At 41.7% G+C, this 19974-nt stretch overlaps 3 protein-coding genes across 6 annotated transcripts; 1 reads left to right on the top strand and 2 right to left on the bottom strand.

The window, feature by feature from the left end:
• Positions 1-1479: 1479 nt before the first annotated feature.
• Positions 1480-17869, top strand: RB195_018146 (uncharacterized protein; the record flags this gene model as incomplete). 4 transcript variants are annotated; one of them, XM_064185454.1, is made up of 14 exons in its annotated part: positions 1480-1576; positions 2348-2423; positions 2469-2528; positions 2587-2671; positions 2762-2769; positions 2908-2967; positions 3505-3575; positions 7405-7567; positions 8785-8894; positions 8964-9064; positions 9509-9614; positions 9672-9756; positions 16147-16213; positions 17720-17869. In XM_064185454.1, 14 exons carry the CDS (start codon positions 1480-1482, stop codon positions 17867-17869), a joined length of 1239 nt encoding a protein of 412 aa, XP_064041333.1. The 4 variants fall into 4 exon arrangements, with proteins under 4 accessions (XP_064041333.1, XP_064041338.1, XP_064041334.1 ...); XM_064185455.1 differs by lacking the exons at positions 16147-16213; positions 17720-17869 and adding exons at positions 11537-11621; positions 11782-11922; XM_064185452.1 differs by lacking the exons at positions 1480-1576; positions 2348-2423; positions 2469-2528; positions 2587-2671; positions 2762-2769 and adding exons at positions 11537-11621; positions 13883-13984; positions 14060-14163 and having other exon boundaries at positions 2909-2967.
• On the bottom strand, positions 12456-12776 carry RB195_018148 (uncharacterized protein; the record flags this gene model as incomplete). The annotated part of the gene is made up of 1 exon (XM_064185457.1): positions 12456-12776. The coding sequence occupies one exon, from the start codon at positions 12774-12776 to the stop codon at positions 12456-12458; it is 321 nt and encodes a 106-aa protein (XP_064041337.1).
• Positions 13093-14486, bottom strand: RB195_018147 (uncharacterized protein; the record flags this gene model as incomplete). The annotated part of the gene is made up of 2 exons (XM_064185456.1): positions 13093-13370; positions 14408-14486. The coding sequence occupies 2 exons, from the start codon at positions 14484-14486 to the stop codon at positions 13093-13095; spliced, it is 357 nt and encodes a 118-aa protein (XP_064041336.1).
• Positions 17870-19974: the final 2105 nt, after the last annotated feature.

Raw genomic sequence — 19974 nt, 5'->3', positions numbered from 1 at the left:
ACAAAGTTAAGGTTCTACGTCAGATCACGTGATCTGTTAGCTATTATTTAAACAGCTGTTTGCATACCTGTTTCAAATTTCCGAAAGAGGGATGCTACCAATCTGAGATATACATGCAAAAAATAGACATGCTTAGGAATACATATGGATGGAACGCAACACATGCAGTTATCACGGCTATGGAACTGTTCACAACGTCTCATCCACCTCTTGACAAATCCGCTTACAGTTATTGCCCAGTACTGCTGCACCAGTAACCACGCTGATTCACGTTTTTGAGCCGTCGCATCAAGTGCGCGTTTTCAGTAAGTTAGCGTTTTCTGGCGTTAGCATTCCAATTCTACGCCGTTGGACCCGCAGTCAGCCCCATTTCATCGTTTTCTGTCTCCGGTGAACTAATGCGATGCTGTTGGGCCCATCTCTCTGCTCTCTGATGTTTCCCATACACGCGCAAACCTGTTATTTTAGAGCATTATAATCCTCCCTTCTATACCGGTATAACATCTAAGCTTTTCTTGTCTTCTTTTTTCTTTCTCTTTTCGTTTCTCTCGTCCACAGTTCCCATAGAATGGTGTTATAGTGCTAAATAACGTTAAAATCATCGTCATACTGATAAAGTTAAGGATCCTATGTCAGATAACGTAAACAGCTAGCTACTACTAAAGCGGACGTCTGCATGCATGTATATAATTTTCGAACAAATCATCTATGAAGAGTGTAACGTATAGAGGAGTGGACATACGGAGCAGTACCTTCCGGTGATTCGCCATGCAGAGAACCGTCTCACTTCATTGTACTGTTTTCTGATTACTATGACGTTGTGGGTCCATTTCTTCTTTTTGGCACCGAGGCATCTACATGACACCGTGGAATACCTACCTCTACCTTCTTGTGCCAACATGCCTTACTGGGAACGAGGGCAGGCGCACCTATCTGGGTCCCAGCAGACTGAACTGAGGCGCACCTATCTGACGCTGGAGAACCTGTCCCAACAATCTTTGTTCTTTCCAGCACGATCTGACCCTCTGGGGTTGTGACACCACATCCTTCTGCTTTCTGGCGCTGGCGAAAAGTCGTCACAAAAGATATTGGCCAGAGAAGGATCATAAATCTCAATTTCTCAGTTCTTTCAGTTCTGCAAAGGAAAGATACCTCCTTTGGAAAAATTCAGAAGAAATACGTCGAAGAAGAATCCGAGATATGGTAAAGCACTAAATAAAAACTTTCAAGCCATCTGTGTAATCAAAATGACTGATGACTTTTACTGCTTTGTAATAGGAAGTGAACATGCCCATAAAAGTTTACATGCTCTCCTGAATACGTGACTAAATGACTAAATGAATGACTAATCAGCCATGAAACGGACATGAACGCATCACTCACTTTTTCGACATATTATTTTTGAAATTATTTCTTGGCACTGGAGCATTACATAGTGACACGAATTTTCTTCTCCATCGCACAATCGTGTGCGGTAATATGTGCCTCACAGTACCTTACCGAATACCAGTGTCAACACATAAGTTGGTTAGCGTGGCATCGGCTTCACTTCCTGCCCCCGCCTACAAAGCTGACGGTGTGAGGCCCTTTGGACATCTCTGGACAAAAGTTCCAATCAGTAGTTGACTCCGCTTCAATTATATAACACGTTCTTTTTGTGACTCACAGACACATACACATGAACAAATACAAACTAGGCCCTCACAGACTAGCTTCGGTGGAAGAGGTGATGCAAAGTTTCCAACTCCTTAGCGTGGTAGCTGGTTGGTGCAAAATTTGCGTGAGCTTTCAGTATGGTTGAAGTTCATCACTACACACTTGAAAAGATTATTGCATAGATGTGGTCTCTCCATTTATTCCAACTTCAAGTTTCAGTATCTATAAGTAATATTTATTTGCGAGCTGCGTCATTGTCGCGATTTTTGTTTTCGATATAAATCATCACTCGGCCTCAGTAATTATAATTCGATGACGACACCAAGATAGCAGTGACGATCTTGACACACGAACCGGATGTTCTAGCGATGCGAAAAAACATTGGAAGCGCCTTATATAACAACCAAATGTCCAATCATAAATCGTAAAGAAGAAAGCATCGCAGTGACGGAGGCCTTTGGGGGCTTTGACCTGCAGGGTCAGATGTAAGGGACATCGTCATTAGTTGCTATTAGCGGCGCAACTGTAACAACCGGTGGTCCGCTAACATCGCGATTTTACGGTTGAGTGGAGCACTCTTTTTAGTCTGCTCCTCTGACGTTGTTTTTTGAGTGATCTGTTTGCTAAGCCATATCTTATGGAATGACGAAGCGTATGAGGGGGTAAATTACACGTGCCTTTGACTTTCTAGGCTCTGAAGAAGGCGATGATGCCGAAACGTTAGCCAGAATAAAGATTGATAACAATTTTGGTTTCGCTCAGAAAAAGTACGACGATTACTCGATCACCTAACCGAGAATTTTATCGTTTAGAGATCGACAAGTTGCTACCGTACCTGTCCTCGAGGTTGAAAGTGCTGAATTAGTACATCGGTTAGCCCCGTGAACAATTGTAGGGCAGACATATACCTCAAACGATTCAGAATTGAAGTCGAACATTTGACGAGCGAATAGCAATCAACAGATATACACTTTCGCATTTCTTCGAATATTTCAATTGTGAGGAGCAATCAAAGGTCTTATCATCACTCTGTGATAAGGGAAACGAAAACATTGAGTTGAAATTAAGAAACGGTGGTCCTATTTTGAAAAGACGTTTCAGATAGGAGTGGTCGTTAGTTATTTCCCTGTTTTAAACAACCAACTAAGTAAAAAAATAGCTGATTCATTTTTGAATTCTTTTGTACTCATGAAGGCAAAAAAAAGAAAGAAGTTGAGCTGAGTTAAGTTGAGCAAGTTTGATAATGTTCAGAATGTCATCAAGTAGAGACATTCCAAAACACATGAAATTTATCCTTGGCGGATCAGCAGGGTGAGTTTTAAAGACAATTTCAACTACTTTTTGGGCGAATCTGTTCTAGAAGTAGAATTATTTCTTTTTTTTTCATCTTGGGCTATACCTCTGTGGCCATTCTGATTACTTACGAAGTGATGTTACGAGTTTCTGTCTGATGAATCGTAGGGACAGTCTACAGAACGAAATCAAGATTTTTGAAGTGAGCGCTCCAAAAAAAGGCTGAATCTGACCTTGAAACACAACATAATTCGATTACTCGGCACTTGTAGTTTTTGTGCGGTCCATTTGAATTAAAATGCATTCCGTAGAATGGCCTTGATCCAGCTAAAGGGACTAGATCATCTTTCTATAGAGATAAGCAAGAAGAAGAACCCACCAAAACAGGCCAACACATTAGCTGAACCTGAAATATTTGAACAATCTAATCGCACCCTAACCATGTCTTTGTTTACAAACCTGATTGGCATTTCTTTCACTGATCTCCTCAATGGAGTCGTTTTCGTCTTCTGTAATGTGGTTTTTAAAATATTACTTTATCGAAAAAAAATTAAGGATGAGCGCAACACTTATTGTTCATCCACTAGATTTTATGAAAAATCGAATGCAGCTATCCGGGAAAGATGGTAAGTTGAATAAGAAGCGGTTTTTAAAATTTAATTTTAGTCCTATGATGGGTTGGGTACAGCGATAAAAACTCATTTTATATCGAAACTGGAATTGAATTAGTGAACCACTTCATACCTTCTCTATTAGTTAGCGACAGATTCGTTTGTAACTTATCTTGTTTGTACTGGTATATCAGTAACCCCCGTCGTCTTAATTTCTTGCCACAGCTATCGCATGCTGTGAAATCCTCCTCACTTCTTTCCTGGCACAGGTGCACCAATCTCAGGTGCGGGGACGTTGGACGAATTTCTAGGAAAAGCCACCAAGGAATCGGATACGTTTCACTGCGTAATATACTTTATTGACATTCAGCGTTAGTCTGTGTGTCTGTGTCCAGACACATACGAAAACACGCACAGATTAACCCCGTTATTACATACCAAGATGATAAAAAAATGAGAATCGAGGAGGAGGAAAAGAGAGGATGAGAACATCATCATCAATTGTTAGCGCACACCCTCTCTTGTATACACAATGTTTTCAACAACTCGACCGGTATCTGGGACCATACCACATCAGCAAAACCTGTCCGACTATGGGCGCAGTCATTCTTTTCATTTAGAGGATATACCCTCTCTGATCTTCTGAATGAATACAAGCTTTCGGCAACTTCTCAATAAACCATCACTATTGGAATCAACGAGATCTAATACCATTGCTCTCACGTTTTCCCGAGAACCTTACGTACGCGCCGTTTTGTCAAGCTCGCAAGCAAGTTGACTGGAATTGAGTTGGGACTGTCGTGAACTGCAGCGATGGGTGATCCCAGCAATGGTTTCACCACGCTCCTACCCGCTATGCTCCATCGAAGCGCCTCGAGAGAAGCCGCGTACGCAATTGCCTACGTGCTTCATGCCGTTTTGACCCCACTATAACCAACTTTCTTGCTATCTTTCTCAGATTTCTTTTTTTTTGTCCCTTCGGATCCAGTCTAACATTCTTTTTCGCCATGTTCTGTTCTTTTCTCTCCATAATGTAACTAACATAACTGGGTTTCAAAATGACAAGAATTTATAACATTTTTTAATTAGGAGCTTCGAAGACTGACAGCAAGTCAAGTAAGCTGTTTGAACCGAAAAATTCCAACGTATTGCTATAGTATAGTAGAGTCAAAACGACATGAAGCACGTTCGCAATTGCGTACGCGGCTTCTCTCGAGGCGCTTCGGTGGAGTGTAGTGGTTAGGAGCGTGTTGAAACCCTTGCTGGCACCACCTATCGCCATCGTTTGCGACAGTCCCAACTCGGTTCCAACTGCTACCTCCACCGCGCCGTTTCGAGCGCGTACACAAATGCACCGCAACTGCACTCGTGATTCATATCGTTTTGACCCGACTATAAGCTCTGGTCGCACAATTTGTCACACTGCTCGCTCCTGACTACAACCTTTGTTTCATCACAGTGAAAGGGGATACCACTGCACGAAGCCGTCGAATTAGTCATAGGACCCCTCCTTTGCTAAAATGGCTACCCACAGACACCCAGATTTGGTGATGAAGCGGCGTCCTCTTATCCATGTTTGAGGATAACATATTACACAGCAGCAATGACCACAACGAATCAAAAACTCCATGATATATCGAGCAGTCTCACAACGAATCCCTCTCCTTGTTTCCGTCACTTTTTTACTAAATTCTCTACGGTGTCCGCTGCTACGCGATTACAACCGATTGCAAGGATGGTAGAGAGGTAATCTTGCAGGGACCACTGTCTGTGTCACGTTATTGTAGCTCTGATTATGCATCCATCATATCATCGCAACCACACACAGCTGCAAACATTCTTGAGGGAAGTCTGCTTCTCGATACTCTGATATGGGTATGATATCCACTTCCGTCTTCTTTTCCCTTTCCTGCATTAACACACTCTGTAAACAACAGCGTATATATGATCAGCGTGTATGATTCTGATTGTTACCTGGTCACGGTGGTCCTACGTATACTAAATGCAATACGGCATGTGAGTATACTGTCATGCACCGAGGAACTGTGTAGCTTATACAGGTTACATGGTGGAAGTTACTCTGATATTGCGAAAAGGTGATGTTTTGCAGCACATTGGCAAAGTCTAGCCCAAATATTTCGAATACGTAGAGGAGTCTAGTCTGGAGTCTTTGGTAACGACTCTCCGTTTTGTAACGCTAAACTGCCGTACATTGTCGGCTTAGATGTCGGTAGGGAGTTCACGCGAGATGCCAAGCTCCGCAGAATATGGAACAATGGCGGGTGGATGGATTCTGTGCGAGCTCTTGCTGAAGATCGAGAAGGTTGGGCAGAGCTGTGACATGACATACCTCGGTGAAGGTGACCGCATCTAACAATAATATCAGTTTGCACAAAGAGATCTTTTAAATCAGGGATAAGCCGAATTTTTACATAACACTTTAGTTGTGGGACGAATGTATCCTAGCAACTATTTTTTGGATGTGTACTACTTTATTAAGCTGAACCAAGATTGTTATTGATCTTTATTCTGGTTATTCTCTTCCTTTTATTTCGGATGACATGAGCAATGCAGTGCGAGCAAGCTTACGACAGGCGGGTCTGCAAGACTCAGTCAGAGTAGTGGACATACCACCTGTAAACCTGAAGCAGCAGCTAGTCCGCAATCGCGCATATGATAGACTTTGTGAGACACCGAATTGCATCGTTTGTCCGAACGGGAGGCAGGGTGATTGCGTGGTATCGGGGGTTATCTACCTAATCACCTGTCAGTTATGTGGGGCTGAGTACATTGGCGAAACAGGAAGATCACTATGTATCCGCGTCAAGGAGCACCTAGACGGGCTCGTAAAATCAAAAACATCATCCCCTTTAGGTGCTCATCGCAGACAGTGTCATGACAACACCCCTTTCAAGATAGCTGTCACTATCTTAGCACGCGAATCAGACGTTCTAGCGCGAAAAACATTGGAAGCGTTTTATATCACGGCCAAAAGTCCTATAATGAATCGTAAAGAAGAATGCATCGCTGTGACCAACGAGCTGGCGCCATATCAGGACCTTTGCGGGTTTTGACCTACGGGGTCAGAGGCGGGGGCATCGTTACTAGTTAATACTAGCGGCGCAACTCTCACAACTGGTGGTCCGCTAACATCACGATTTCGTGGCTATCAAGGTGAGCGCTGGTCTGCTTTTCTGACGTTGCTTCTAAATAATCTGTTTACTAAATCATATCTTGTGGGATGACGAGACGTTTAAGAGAGTAGATTACACGTGTCTTTGATTTTTCCAGGCTCTGAAAAAGGCGACGACGCCGAAACGTTAGCCAGAATAAAGATCAATAACAATCTTGGTCAGCTTAAGAAAGTAGTACACAATCAAACTCTACGATGCCAAGATTCAAAGAAGGTCGAACTTGGAACTTATTTTTTGGATGTGCGTTTGTGTCGTTTGTTCCAACTATAAAGAAAACCATACTCAGAACAATATGTTGGGTGTTCCTGTTGGAATCAGGTGGCCGTGATTCTGATGACCTCAGCAAGCTGTCGTCCTTAATTTCGGTCCCATTAGTGCGCAACTCATACAATAGTTAGGGAGTCGGCGGAGGCATCATGTTAGTATTTTTGCCCTCCCAAATAAGTGTGGTACCAACTTATCAAGCATGGAATGGCTCATACCGACTGCGCTACGTCTGCCTGGTTCTAGTGATTTTCCTGCAGAAATCCACCCTGGAAAAATGAGATATGTTGTAGATCATATTTTAAACGTTTTGAATATAGTTTATGTTCTCAATTGCTCGCGGCACTGCCTATCGATCATAGTTTGTTGAGAATGATTTTTTCCAGGACAAAAACGTTATCGATCAAGCTATCATGCATTTAAATCGATCACTAGCAGCGAAGGAATCCTTGTTGTCTATAACGGGCTTAGTGCCTCGCTTGTCAGACAGGCAACTTATACAAGCACGAGACTTGGTGTATATACATGGCTGATGGAACACTTTATGACGTATGGATTTTTATTTTTTATTTTGTTTTACGTGGAGATAGCTAGCAAGCGGTACAGCCGACGCCTAGTACCCCATCCCGTAAGGCCTTGTGTTGCCGTCCTCTTCTTAATTTTTTTACTCCTTCCTACTTTTCTTTCTAATCCACTCTTTTCACGGTGATAAGACGTAATAAGTTCGTACAGGCTCTCTCCCTGCTCACTCCATTGTAGGCTGTGGGTCTCAATGTGAAATTCTCCAGATGTTCCTCTGGGGCCAAATTTGACGTTGAGAACGATGAAGAAGGTATGATCTGCTCTATAAAACTTTTCTAAGTTTGTATAGAAGCCTTCTTCTCCCACACTTTATTCTGACCTGATGTTGGAGGGTATGTAACGAAGATAGTCAAAACTGGCATTGATCTACACCTTCTCAATGTTATTTCGCTTGTCAGTTGTTCGAAAGAAATAATGTTCACTGCCACAATATTTCGCATATACCAACTACTGTCGCATGCTGCTAGGAACAAGCCTTATCCGGTGTTATAAACGGTGTTCACTATGTGACATCTTCTCTTCTTGATGAGTCCGACAAGGGGTACCTTATCTTCCTGACATCACCAGTTCCTCGATGACCGCTTTCGAAGCAGAAGTACGAACGTTATACGTGCAGATAGTGATATTAGTCCTTCTATGCTTCGGAAGCCTACATGAGTCCGGCGACCCTGTCTTTCCTGGCGCTGCCGTAAAAAAGACGTTCCTCCAATGTCAAGATGCTCCTTTTTATTGTTGTGCCGTTGATTTATTTGTGAAAGTCTTGGCCAGATTGCAGATCTCTGGTCCCACGGGTTTCATGGAAAGACGACACGTCCTCCCGCAATGTATATAAGAAGATTATCTCTGGAGGCAGCTCCGCAGTTCCTCCCTTGCAGCTCCAAGTCACTTGATCGCACGCTTTTGGCGTGACCGACGTCCTCGAATCGAGGACACTATGAGCCACTCCTGAGACAGCAGAGACAGGGGTCCGTTTTCTGGGTCTAAGAGCATCTCAGAGCAGTCACAAGGTCGCTTTTAATTTGCGATTAGCCACATCCGCCACCTTGGGACGAGCCACGCAGCCTTGTGAGTAGCCGGATGTAAATATAAATGCAAATATCTATTTAGTCAAGTATCCGCTTCTAAAACCTGTACTTCTTATTCCTCGTTGAGAAACAACTCATAACCATGTCTTCCATCTCCAGCAAAAACCAGCCGATACCATATCTGGGGAAAGTAGCACTAGGAATGACAGCTGGAGTATGTGGAGCTCTCGTAGGGAATCCTGTAGAAGTCGTTCTCATTCGAATGTGTGGTGGGTCACTGGAATAAATACTCTGCGCTTCACTTCTCACTTTTCACAGCAGTTATTTCATCATTACAGTTGATGGCCATTTGCCGGTAGAGCAACGACGAAACTACAAGAATGTGTTCCACGCACTATATCACATAGTAAAATTTGAAGGAGCTACTACATTATATCGAGTAAGTGACATTTGGCGAATTACTTTTACTTTACGCGGCCTATGCCAAAAGAGAGATAGTGTTAAGTGTGGTAAGCGGGTAATAACATAGGTTAGAAATGAGGTTAAATGAAAGAAGGCAGTATGAAGAAATAACCTTTTGGTGTAGGATGCAACCTCTTACATACATCTTCTACTTATGGACTGCGGCTAAAATTTACTATTACTGTGAACGAGCACGCTGAGTAGTCGAAGTCCACGTTTTTTGACCAGTTCTACACACAAACTAAGTCTCGTCCAAACAATTCCATTAACAATTAGCATTTGGAAAGCGTAGTTACTGTTTCATGAATCCAACCCATCTAAGGAAATGACAGTCACAAATTGAAAAACTACTTTATCTGTAGTCATTAAAATCGATCGACTACATCATTCATTCGAGTCGTTAATTATAAAGTGTTTCAAGGGGTGCAGTCCAACAGTAGTTCGTTGTATGGTTCTGAATGCAACACAGTTGTCTACATATTCGCAAGCCAAACAATTCTGCATAGAAAGCACTAGCATTGGAGATGGTAGGTCAGCTCTCTAAATGCTTCTTTTTCTTTATCCCTCGAAAGGTCTCTTTCAAGGTTTTCTGTGCCACGTTCTTTCGTCAATGATTTCTGGCCTTGCATCTGCAATAACCTCGTTACCTGTTGATATTCTGAAAACTAGGTTTGTTACTGCATACCTTTATCCTAACATATATGTTGCATCTCACCAACACAGAGCATGTATTCATTTTTTATTTTTTTTTCACATACACGAATGGTGCACTAAAAAACAAAAAGGATACTCATTTGTCTATGTCAAAACACTCGAAGAAAGATCGGCAAACTCATTGTCAATGGGACCTGGCGCAGTCCTTTTCGTGGCAGATACGCGTCAAACGTGTCGTTTTTCTACTCCAGAAAGTGAAGAATCCTCTCATGACATCTACTCTGCCAATCGAGAACGCTTAATATCGGCCTATTTATCTACATATCAGGTATTGGACGACACGATATTAGTACCCTTGTTAGTGAATGAGCTTCAGTGAGCGAATTAGGCTTTCTGGGTGGGAAGGACGGCCATGCAGTTAGCTGAAAAAGAGTAAGTTATGAGAAGGAGTTGAGAAAAAGAGGGATGTAGAAAACAACTAAGAACTTTTATTGGTGGGAATCTATGAGCGGTCCACATACTGAGCAAATGGCACCAGACATCTGAAAGTTGTTAGTATCAGAGAACATGCTGATAGACATTAATATTCAAAGACCGGCGTGAGTCAATTTTCTTCGAACTCATCTTGAATATTCTACTGAGTTCGGCCTCAAGAACATCACGAGGTAACAGCTCCAACCAACACACCATCTTACAGTTCTATAGAAGAAGTTACTGAACATAAGCGAAAAACTTCTATTGAACTTTTGCGTAATGTAAGTTGAAACCAGCAGTTCTCTCTCCAGTAAGTCTGAAGTACCAATATTTGCTGGGTGTTAGCTTGGTTTCGCTCCTGAGTACTCGAAAACAGAAGATCAAGTCGACTTGTATACGTTTGTTTCTCAAGCTGATCATAACTAATTTTTTGAGACGATCATTGTAGCAGGTCACCATTAGGTTTGCTGACATTTTTCTGAACAATTTACGGGTAAAAGTATCCTGCACTTTCTCGAGCTTTGCTGTGTGTTTCTTCTTTTTTGGGGGGAAAAAAAAAAAAGGGAAAAATAGGGGGGTCAGTCGAACTGTAAACGTGAAAAATTCCTAAGTCTCTTGCAGATTTACAAGCGTTGAGAGTTGCTCCGTTCATATTATACTCAGCCACGTCCACTTTACCTAGATGCATAACCAGGGAGTTGTAATTAATGTGCAGATCCCATTTAGAAGCCCAGTCAGACATTTTAGCTAGTAATGTTTGAAGTGCAGTACATACTTCATGGTAATTCTCATCACAATAGATGCCGTAAATTTTAATGTCATCAGCGTACATTTGGACTCTCATAAATGAAGAAGTTCTGAGCGCATTTGGTAGGTCGATTGTGTAGGTAAGAAACAAGAGAGAGGACAAAACTCCACCTTGTGGAACTCCACTGGTGCAAGGAAATTTGGCTAAGTATCTGTGGCCAACTTTGATGGTCATACTTCTCATGTTAAAATAAGAATCATCCAATCTAAAATATGGCCCCGCACCTCAAGGTACTGGAGTTTAGCAATTAGTTCCGAGTGACATACTTTATCGAAAGCTTTTGACAAGTCAACGTACACTATGTCTGACGATTTACCTCTGGTTCAGAGCTAGAGACCAGTCAAAAACACTAGCAATTAAGTTAGTAGATGTTGAAGCACCTGCAATAAACCCATGCTTTTGAATGGGTATTAGATGAAATTTATTTAGCCAAGATAATAGTTTATCACTGATTATTTTTTTAATTACTTTCACCGACGTTAGTAGTAAGCTAATAGTACGGTAATTATTCAGCAACTTGGTGCCTGGAGACTTTGGAATGGCTGCGACAGTGGCGTTTTTCCACACCTCCGGAGCTTCACCTAATGATATTCAAATGGTAAATGATATGAGCTAGAAGCGAGGAGATAAAGTAGTAGCACACTTTTTATATACAATAGGTAGGATTCCACCATACGTTACACTAACTGACGGCTTACGGCTTAAGCCGTCGGTTAGTGTAACGTTGTAACGGCTTAGGAGATTTGAGGTATTTATAGATATCAGTAGGATGGAAAAACATGTTACTGCATTGCTGTTGGAGAGGAGCTATGCCAACAGTTTCTGGAATGAAGTTTGAAGAAAACACATTGGCAAAATGCATAGCTAGAGGTTTAGCTTTATCTGCATCTGTAACATAGGTAGCTACTGTCTGATGCAAGACTCGGAAGCATAGCATTCGCCTTCATTTTCTGCCTTTATCATAAATAAAAAGGCTTAATAGATTCTCTGTGCAATAAGCGGCGTTCTCGATAAGCTAGGTAGTTCCTTATGTGGAATTCAATGTCAGAAAATACTTTCTTGTATAGTGAACTAGGTAGGTCGTCCAACTCCTCAAAAAGACGTTGCCTCTGAGAGTACAAAGTTTTTAGTTGACGTGGTAGATTTAAGGAGAAAGAGCGATGAAATCGAAAATTAACAAATTTGGCCAGACTCTCGTAAACTTTTTTGCAGAATCTGAAATAGATGTCAGAACATGAGGAGTAAAAATAAGCAGGTAATAATAAGTAAAGAGAGTGAAAAAGGAAAAGAATAGAAAAAAGTAATAAGTATTAAGTTGAATCGAAAGTTCTCGGACAAATTGACAATATTTTTATTAATTTGCAATTTTCAAACGATAACTGCAAATCATTTGAAGTATGCCCCATTGGCATCGATGGTCTTCTGCCAACGTTTAGACAGATCGTAGATGCCTTTGCTCCAGAACGCTGGGGACTGTGACTTGAAGAACTGCTCGAGTGCCTTTTTGATGTCGTCTCGGGTTTGGAAGTCTTGACCATCCGGATGACGTTGGAGATAGGAAAAAAGGTGGTAATCGGAGAGAGCCAGGTCTGGGGAATACGGCGGGTGTGGTAAAATGGTCTAACCGAATTTCGTCAATTCGGTTGGACCATTTTACCACACCCGCCTTATTCACAAGACTTGGTCGTTCTTGCAATGTGCGGCCGAGCGTTGTCGTGGTGGAAGAAGACTTCGCGCTGCTGCGGGCTTGCATTTTCGAGATTTCTCTTCAAATTCCTCAGTTGCTCAACGTAGACGTCTGCGGTCACTGTACATCCCTCAGCGAGCAGCTCCCAGTATTCGACGCCGTGTACGCTCCACCAGATGCAGACCATAACGTTTTTGGCGTGTACGTTGAGTTTAGGGACGTCTTCTGCATCCGTACCTTTGTGAACCCATTGGGCACGCTGGTGAATGTTAGATCAGGAAATCCACTTCTCATCCTCGGTGAGTAGGTGCTCAAGCCACGTGTGCGTGCGCTTGAGCGTGAGGAGAGGAGGTGCCGTATCAGCGCGGCAGTCCATCTCATACTACGTCAGAGCATGTGGTATCCATCGACCTAGTTTTCGCACCTTGCCGATTGACTTCAATCCGCGAACAACTGTGGTTTGACTCACCCCAAGAGCGACTGTCGGTTCGCGAGTGGTTTGATACGGATTGGCTTCCATCTGTCTCTGCAGGAAGTCCAAATCCAACTCCATTGGGCGTCCCGAACGGTCTTCATCTTCGATGGAATAGTCACCCGACGCGAACTTCAAGTGCCCTTTGTAGACTGTACTTCTAGCGTGGCGTGCTCCTTGTAAACTTCCTTCAGACGTCTATCGATATCCGCGGGTTCTTGGCCAGATATATGGAGAAAGAGTATGAAGTTGTGAAGGTGGAGTGACGACGGCTTGAAATTGTGCGGCATGGTGGAAGGAAAGGAACTAGCTCAGTGTAGTTGTTAACCTGCACTTTGAAGAGCCTTTTATACTCTAACAAACGGTAGCTAACACGTCCATTCTTGTCAGCACTTTGCTGAGTGATGATCACTAGAAGTCATCACTACCACATTGTCCGAGAACTTTTGACTCAACCTAATAAAAATAATTGCTCAAAGAAGAGTAGTCAGCATCAAAAAAGTTAGGCATAGGAATTCCGGTGCTGACATAGCTACAGGTGATTTAAATTTGATAGTAGCTTGCTCGGATGAGGCCAGCGGCGGAAGTCGGAGTGGGTAGGCAGGTTCACATCTTGTACTAACTCTACATTAAAGAAGAAATCTAAGAAAAGCGTTGAAGCTGAGTTAAATGTTATAGAGTTGACCCAGTCTACATGCAGATTAAAGTCGCCAAGAATGATTGCATGATGATTTACAGCTGCAAGGTCGCTGAGTACTTCTACAATTTTTTTATCATCAGCAGCAGAGCTATTTCGCTGACGGTAAGCAAGTATGAAACGATGTTGCGACACATTGTCCGGGCAGAAAATCACAGCGCAGACCAAGTCAGCTTTTAGATCATAGTGAGGAGTAACGATCTGGGCACTAATAAAGGCCTTAACAATAACACAAACTTCACCTCCTCTTTTCATGGACCTATCAGAACGATAGACATTATAGGGTAGGCTACCAACCAGCTCAGAGTCTAAGATCTTAGCAGTTAACCAGGTTTCAGTTATAAAAACTAAATCAGGTTTATATAAACAGTGAAACATTTGCAAATGATGAATTTTGTTAACAAGAGTACGTGCGTTGAATAAATATGATTTTAATGTTGGAGAAACACCGTGCAGCTCTATTCGTTTCCCGATGTTCCTCTCTTAATGTCAGAGATGCGCCGCAGTTTGCCACGATAGACCACCCACTCTCGCTTTGCTTATCATTGTTACGCTCGCGAGCCTTTTTCCTTAATTCATACTCACGCTTCCTTTCATCAGGTGTCATACTTCTGCGTGTATAAACATTGGGAAAACCAGCTCTTCAAAGTAAACGAGCATTGACAAGGGCGCAACGCCAGTAAAACTGATACGGGAAGTCGTTTTTTAAGAGGCGCGGACGAGAGGGCTTAGGTTTCCCCATTCGATGTAGGTCAACCGGGCGACAGCTTACATTCAGCACAAACGAAATTTCGTTGACTTTGTCCTCAAGGTCGTCCAGCCTTTCTGAGGAGGACGAAGAACTCCCAGGCTCAGGCAGAGGACTAATCACTATGCTACGCGACAATGCCGTTTATCAGCTTCCAACTGCTCAGCAAAATCTGTTTTAACTTCTTCAGCAACTACTGCCAGCATTTTTCCTATAGCAGGGTCTCTGTTCCGTTCTGCAATAGACCTGTTGAAGTCTGGTGCGGACATTCCACTGTAGTCCTCTTCTGTTAATTGAGAAAATTTTACCGTTTGCGTCTCAATACCAGAGGCAGCTGTGAGGAGAGAGGAGTTTGTCTTTTTGCAATACAAATAGATTTAGCTGGTATGATTCGACCTAAATTCGACCTACCAAATGGATATCGATGTAACCAACCAATCACAGCGGCGCGAAAAAAAAAAGAAAAAAAAAGGAGTTTTGAAAAAAAAACATGAAAAGATTGAAGTGAATTAATTAAAACTGCTGATCGAGAAAGGTTAGAATGTTAATGAAAAAGTGATGATTGTAAAAACAGGACCTCAGATACAAGATGTAATAAAATGGATAAACAAGGAGAAGAAGCGTTAATTAAGGTTAAGACAAATGCGAATATATTTTTAAAAAAATGCGAGAGCAAGTAATTACGCCACATGACGCACCGCGAGTACCCAGTGTGTAGTGTTGTGCACGTTACGTTTTTTGTGGATCTAGAAAATGGAGAATCAAAAAATGCACCTTCGCCATGTGATGCTTCGGGAATTTAAATAAGGTGATACTCCAGCGGCGCCGGATCAAAAAATATGCAACGAGTATGGTGAAGGAGTGACAATCGATCGGGAGGTTAGAAAATAGTCTGTGAAATTCGGCTCTGGGGATGTGGCCTCGAAGGACGAACCAAGGGGTCTCCCCTCGATTCGATGACGATATTTTGAAGTTAGTATTCAGCACAAAATCCACGTCAAACAACGAGGGAGTTAGCAGAGAAGCTCGTCACAATAAATGTACGCAAAACAAAACGAAAGTAATTTAAGACTCAATATAATATTGTGCTCTGAACGAAGAAGGCTAATTGATGGTTGTTTACCACACTGAAGTTTTGTTGCATGTTCGAAATTTCTGAAGTAAAACGTCCCATGTTGGGAAAGACAATATGTTCTCCATCACGTTTTCGCGCAATGGAAAAGAAAAGACTTGAACGTTTTAAAGGTGTCTACATATATAAGATGGAACATTTTTTGTAGTACATGCTAGGATTGAAGAATAACAAATAATGAATGCCCAATACTGTAAGGAGTTTTGGTTTACTATGTACCGTTAGCCATGTTATCTGCGCTAGCCGCAAATGATTTTCAAATCAGAAACTGTGACAGGATTTCTCCAGCAATACTCAGTTCGTTAGGATTCTTCGAATTCTTATTATATGACCAATGAAAAAATAAAAAAAAAAGACTGGTGCAACTGTGTTTCTTGTTTCTTCCAGGCTCCAAGCTATGACCACTGTAAATAATGTAGCAGAGTATAAAGGTCTTAGTGATGTTTTTCTCAAGGTGAGCATTCTTGGCCATTTTATTGGAGTACAGTTCCTAAGTTTTGAGCGGTTAATAACACATATGAGGGTATGGTTTATGATCTGCAGAAATGTGGGCAAATGTAGACAAGGAAATAAAGTGCAAATGGAGTGCAGTAATAAGATACCCAAAACTGTGACAATAGTGGATCTGGTAAGAACAAGTTCTCGAAGAGCAAATAAGGGCTCAAGTTCAGCAACATCTGGTCATCAGGGGCGTCCAAAGCAATCAGTGCGTACTTATTCTGCAAAATTAGCAGAAGTTTATCTATCGTGCTACATGTGAGCAATAGAATACATAGCTAATCTTTTACTAACGTGCTCAAAGGCAGCGTTAGCGGAAATTTGCTTCACTATGTGAAGACGGATTACTCGAAGCAGTTCTGCTAGGCAGTTTAGAGGCCTCGAGAGGACTGGGTGCGTGTAAAGAGGATCGCGGCGGAATTTGGAGCATGCCTCGGTCATGTCTCTTCAGAGCAATTAGCGATGGTGCGTATCCTGAAGAGATTCACTTTCGTTGGCACCTAAATAGCTGACTCTGCTTACCTGCCGCTAATCATACGCTGCATCACAGGCTAGGATATAATTCACTACCTATTAAATTGTTTTGGAGAATCAGACACATCCACTGCAATTTTGTGAGGTGAGGTGAACTTGTAATCGTACCAGAAGCAAGAGAAATATGAGATAAGGATGTACATATCTAATAGTTTTAGATTGCGTATATAAAAATTCCTGTTAAAACGGAACATTTCAGCCTTCAAAAGTAACGGTAATGAGAAATATCATTATCCTCTAGCTCCCGAGCTTTTTTGTAGCCTAATTTATTCCCAGACAGAGGGACCTTCTGTCTCTGGACTTAGAACTTACAGGAAGAAAAAGAGTTCAAATTTGTTAAGATTTCTAGACTTTTTGATAGTAATGTGAAGACAAACTCACTCCCTTTTTTGCATTATAACACCATACAAAATCCGAAGTACTTCTATCTAACTCTATTATCCTTTGGCTTACTCGGTAATTTCGACAACCCACACCACTCTTCTTTGCATATTTTTTTGTAACCGCGCAGTTCTTTGCGTCTTTGTGGCTAGAAGAATATCTAAGATGGTTGTCTGCATCTTATTTCTCGGAGGCATTCGCGGAGAATCCGCCGAGACCCTCTTTACCGTTCCTCGAGCGGACTGATAGATTTGAATGCTTGTCATGTCTCGAAATCATGTTTTCTGGGCACGTTGTCGTTTTTCTCATTGTCAAACTCGCAAACTTGGCCCCGCTACTGATGAGGAGATACCAATCTCGAGAACTTCCTTTCGAATCTTGGTTTTAAAGAACAAATTGCTACTGAAATTCATAAAAGTTTTCGATTCTCTACAGGTACTAATTTGGTGAGACGAGAGTGAATGAATTATCTATTTGTTTTGTTATTTGGACGCTTGCTTTACTTTATGCCTTTCAATCATTTCATTTTATTTTGCTTCATTTTCAGGTTTTGAAAAGGGAGGGCGTATTCGCATTTTGGAAAGGGTTCACGCCGTATTTTCTAAGGATGGGGCCCTACACTGTGCTCAGCTTCCTATTTCTCGAGCAGTTCAATGCAGCATACTCACGGAGACTCGCCCGGCGACAGAAGTCTTAAGGATCTTGCAGATTCATATCAAACGTGTTTTCTTTCAAAGTTCATTTCTACTTTATTAAAACATTTAAAACTCGTTTTTTCTTGCATCTTATATGAAAGCCTTTCTTGATTCAAATATCTTTTTTCTAGCAGCTCTATTTCTCTAATTCTGGTTGAACACATCCAAAGAACGGAGACACTAATCATTTTTTGTTTCCGAAATTTACGCACTAATGTCGCACTATAGCTCCAACTTTCGTTTTACAATAACGTTAAACAACTGTCATTTTTCTGAAAGGTTGTGAACAAAGTGATTTTATTCTAAGAAACTGAAAGAGGCTTTGCAAAGATTTGTAGTGTTCCTGACTGATCCTGTAACAGATTCCTCAGCATATGAACTCTTTCGCACTTCATCGTGACGACTTAGTCGGCCTGTTGATAATTTCTGACGTTACTGCATGCATCTTAGCCTCTTCTTTGTTGAAAATTATTGAACTCTGCCCTCTGAACCTATTTGATGTTAAGCAGGTACTCCCATAAAGTCTATCCATTTGCCGTTGTTTTGTACACTGCCAGACCCGTCATCCCACCTGTACTGTCTGTTGACGCCAAGTGTCTTTAGGTTTTCTTTCGTCACCTCAACCACTTCCAGTATTAACCCATGCTTGCGGCTTTTTCCAAACTAGATCCGCGAGACTTCTCAGACCAAGTTGAACAAAGCAGTCTGCATGACTTCTTACAAGTCAAATGAAGAAATGAAGGTCAAACGAAAACGGTTCTCTGTGACTACGTTAGAAGGAGGAGGAAAATGATAATGCTCTCCACTATCATCTTCCGTTGCGATACATCCACTCCTGCAAAATTTCTTTTTTTCCGTTGATTGGAAGATTTCCGTTGCAACATACATATGATCAAAATGTTGATCAAAAGTAAATCGCCCGTCAATACAGCTTCCTTTTCCTGCAAATGCTCCACTTTTACCCCAAGCAATGCTTCAAAGTCTGATCTCGATAGATGATGATGATAGATGGAGCGAATAGTGGTTGGGTACACTAGTAGCTTGACTTTCTTAGCTGAGAGTGGGTCACAGCAGTATCAAAGCGTTTTCCTAATGGACATCTTTCCTGAATACCCGTTTCAAAGGTGCAGTTACTGTTCTGTACACATCTACGAATCCGTCGTGCATCCACCGTGATTCCCGTTGAAGATCGCGATTAGATCCATCCATCTGTGTACCATTGCCGGTCCTAACGCTTGCGCGTAATCCACGAGCTATGCTATTCGGTATAATAAGGCTCACAAGATGTTAATTTCGCCCTGACCTCTGTGAATATGTACTGAAAATACTATTCGCGGTCGGTCAAGTAGCGTTTTGGTAATACTAGGATGACATCGGCAAGACATATCGATCCGTTCTTCGCTTGATTTTCTCGGTGGCAAACGTGAACATTTTGACTTCTTTAGTTTGAGGCAACTCGACATGAACATTACTAACCATAGAGACTGTTCATACCTCATGTTTACAAAGTACGAAACAGTATCTTTAGGAAGAGAAAGAAAAAGAAAATCTTTAAAAGTTCGTCAGAGCCTAAGTAGTTGCGTTGCCGTCATTTTGGAGGATCTTGGTAGAACCGTCCAGCTAACTTCAGATCAGGATCTAGCTTGTAGCTGGGAAGAAAATACTCCTGAAAACGAGCCCGCATAGAAGACCGTTGTGAAAATGAACCCTCATCTCATTCTTCTTAATATAGGCGCTCATATGCGATTAGAAATTAGTAATGGTAAATAAGATTAGAAAAACAAATTTACGCCCAACAAATAAATTAAAACAAAGTAATACAATGCAGTAGATATTAATAAATGTAATGTATAATGAATATTAATATATAGAGTTGCAAAATAAATATGTATATAATAGTATAATATAGACGTCACAGAGAGCTCACTGCAGAAATCAGAAGTGTCAACACATGTGGACGTGACCATATAAGCTGGATAGATGGGGAAGTTCACAGCGTGTATATGACGAAACATTTTTTTCTTTGACTTTGATAAGTTCGATCCCCTCCGGGATATTTCCGCTTTTGAAAAATGGAGAAAACAACTTACACGTGTGCAGGAATTAT

This window comes from Necator americanus, chromosome II (genome assembly GCF_031761385.1).
Source record: "Necator americanus strain Aroian chromosome II, whole genome shotgun sequence".
Lineage (NCBI taxonomy): Eukaryota > Metazoa > Nematoda > Chromadorea > Rhabditida > Ancylostomatidae > Necator > Necator americanus.
Note: the sequence above shows the minus strand (reverse complement) of the source record. Positions and strands in the feature narration are given on the sequence as shown.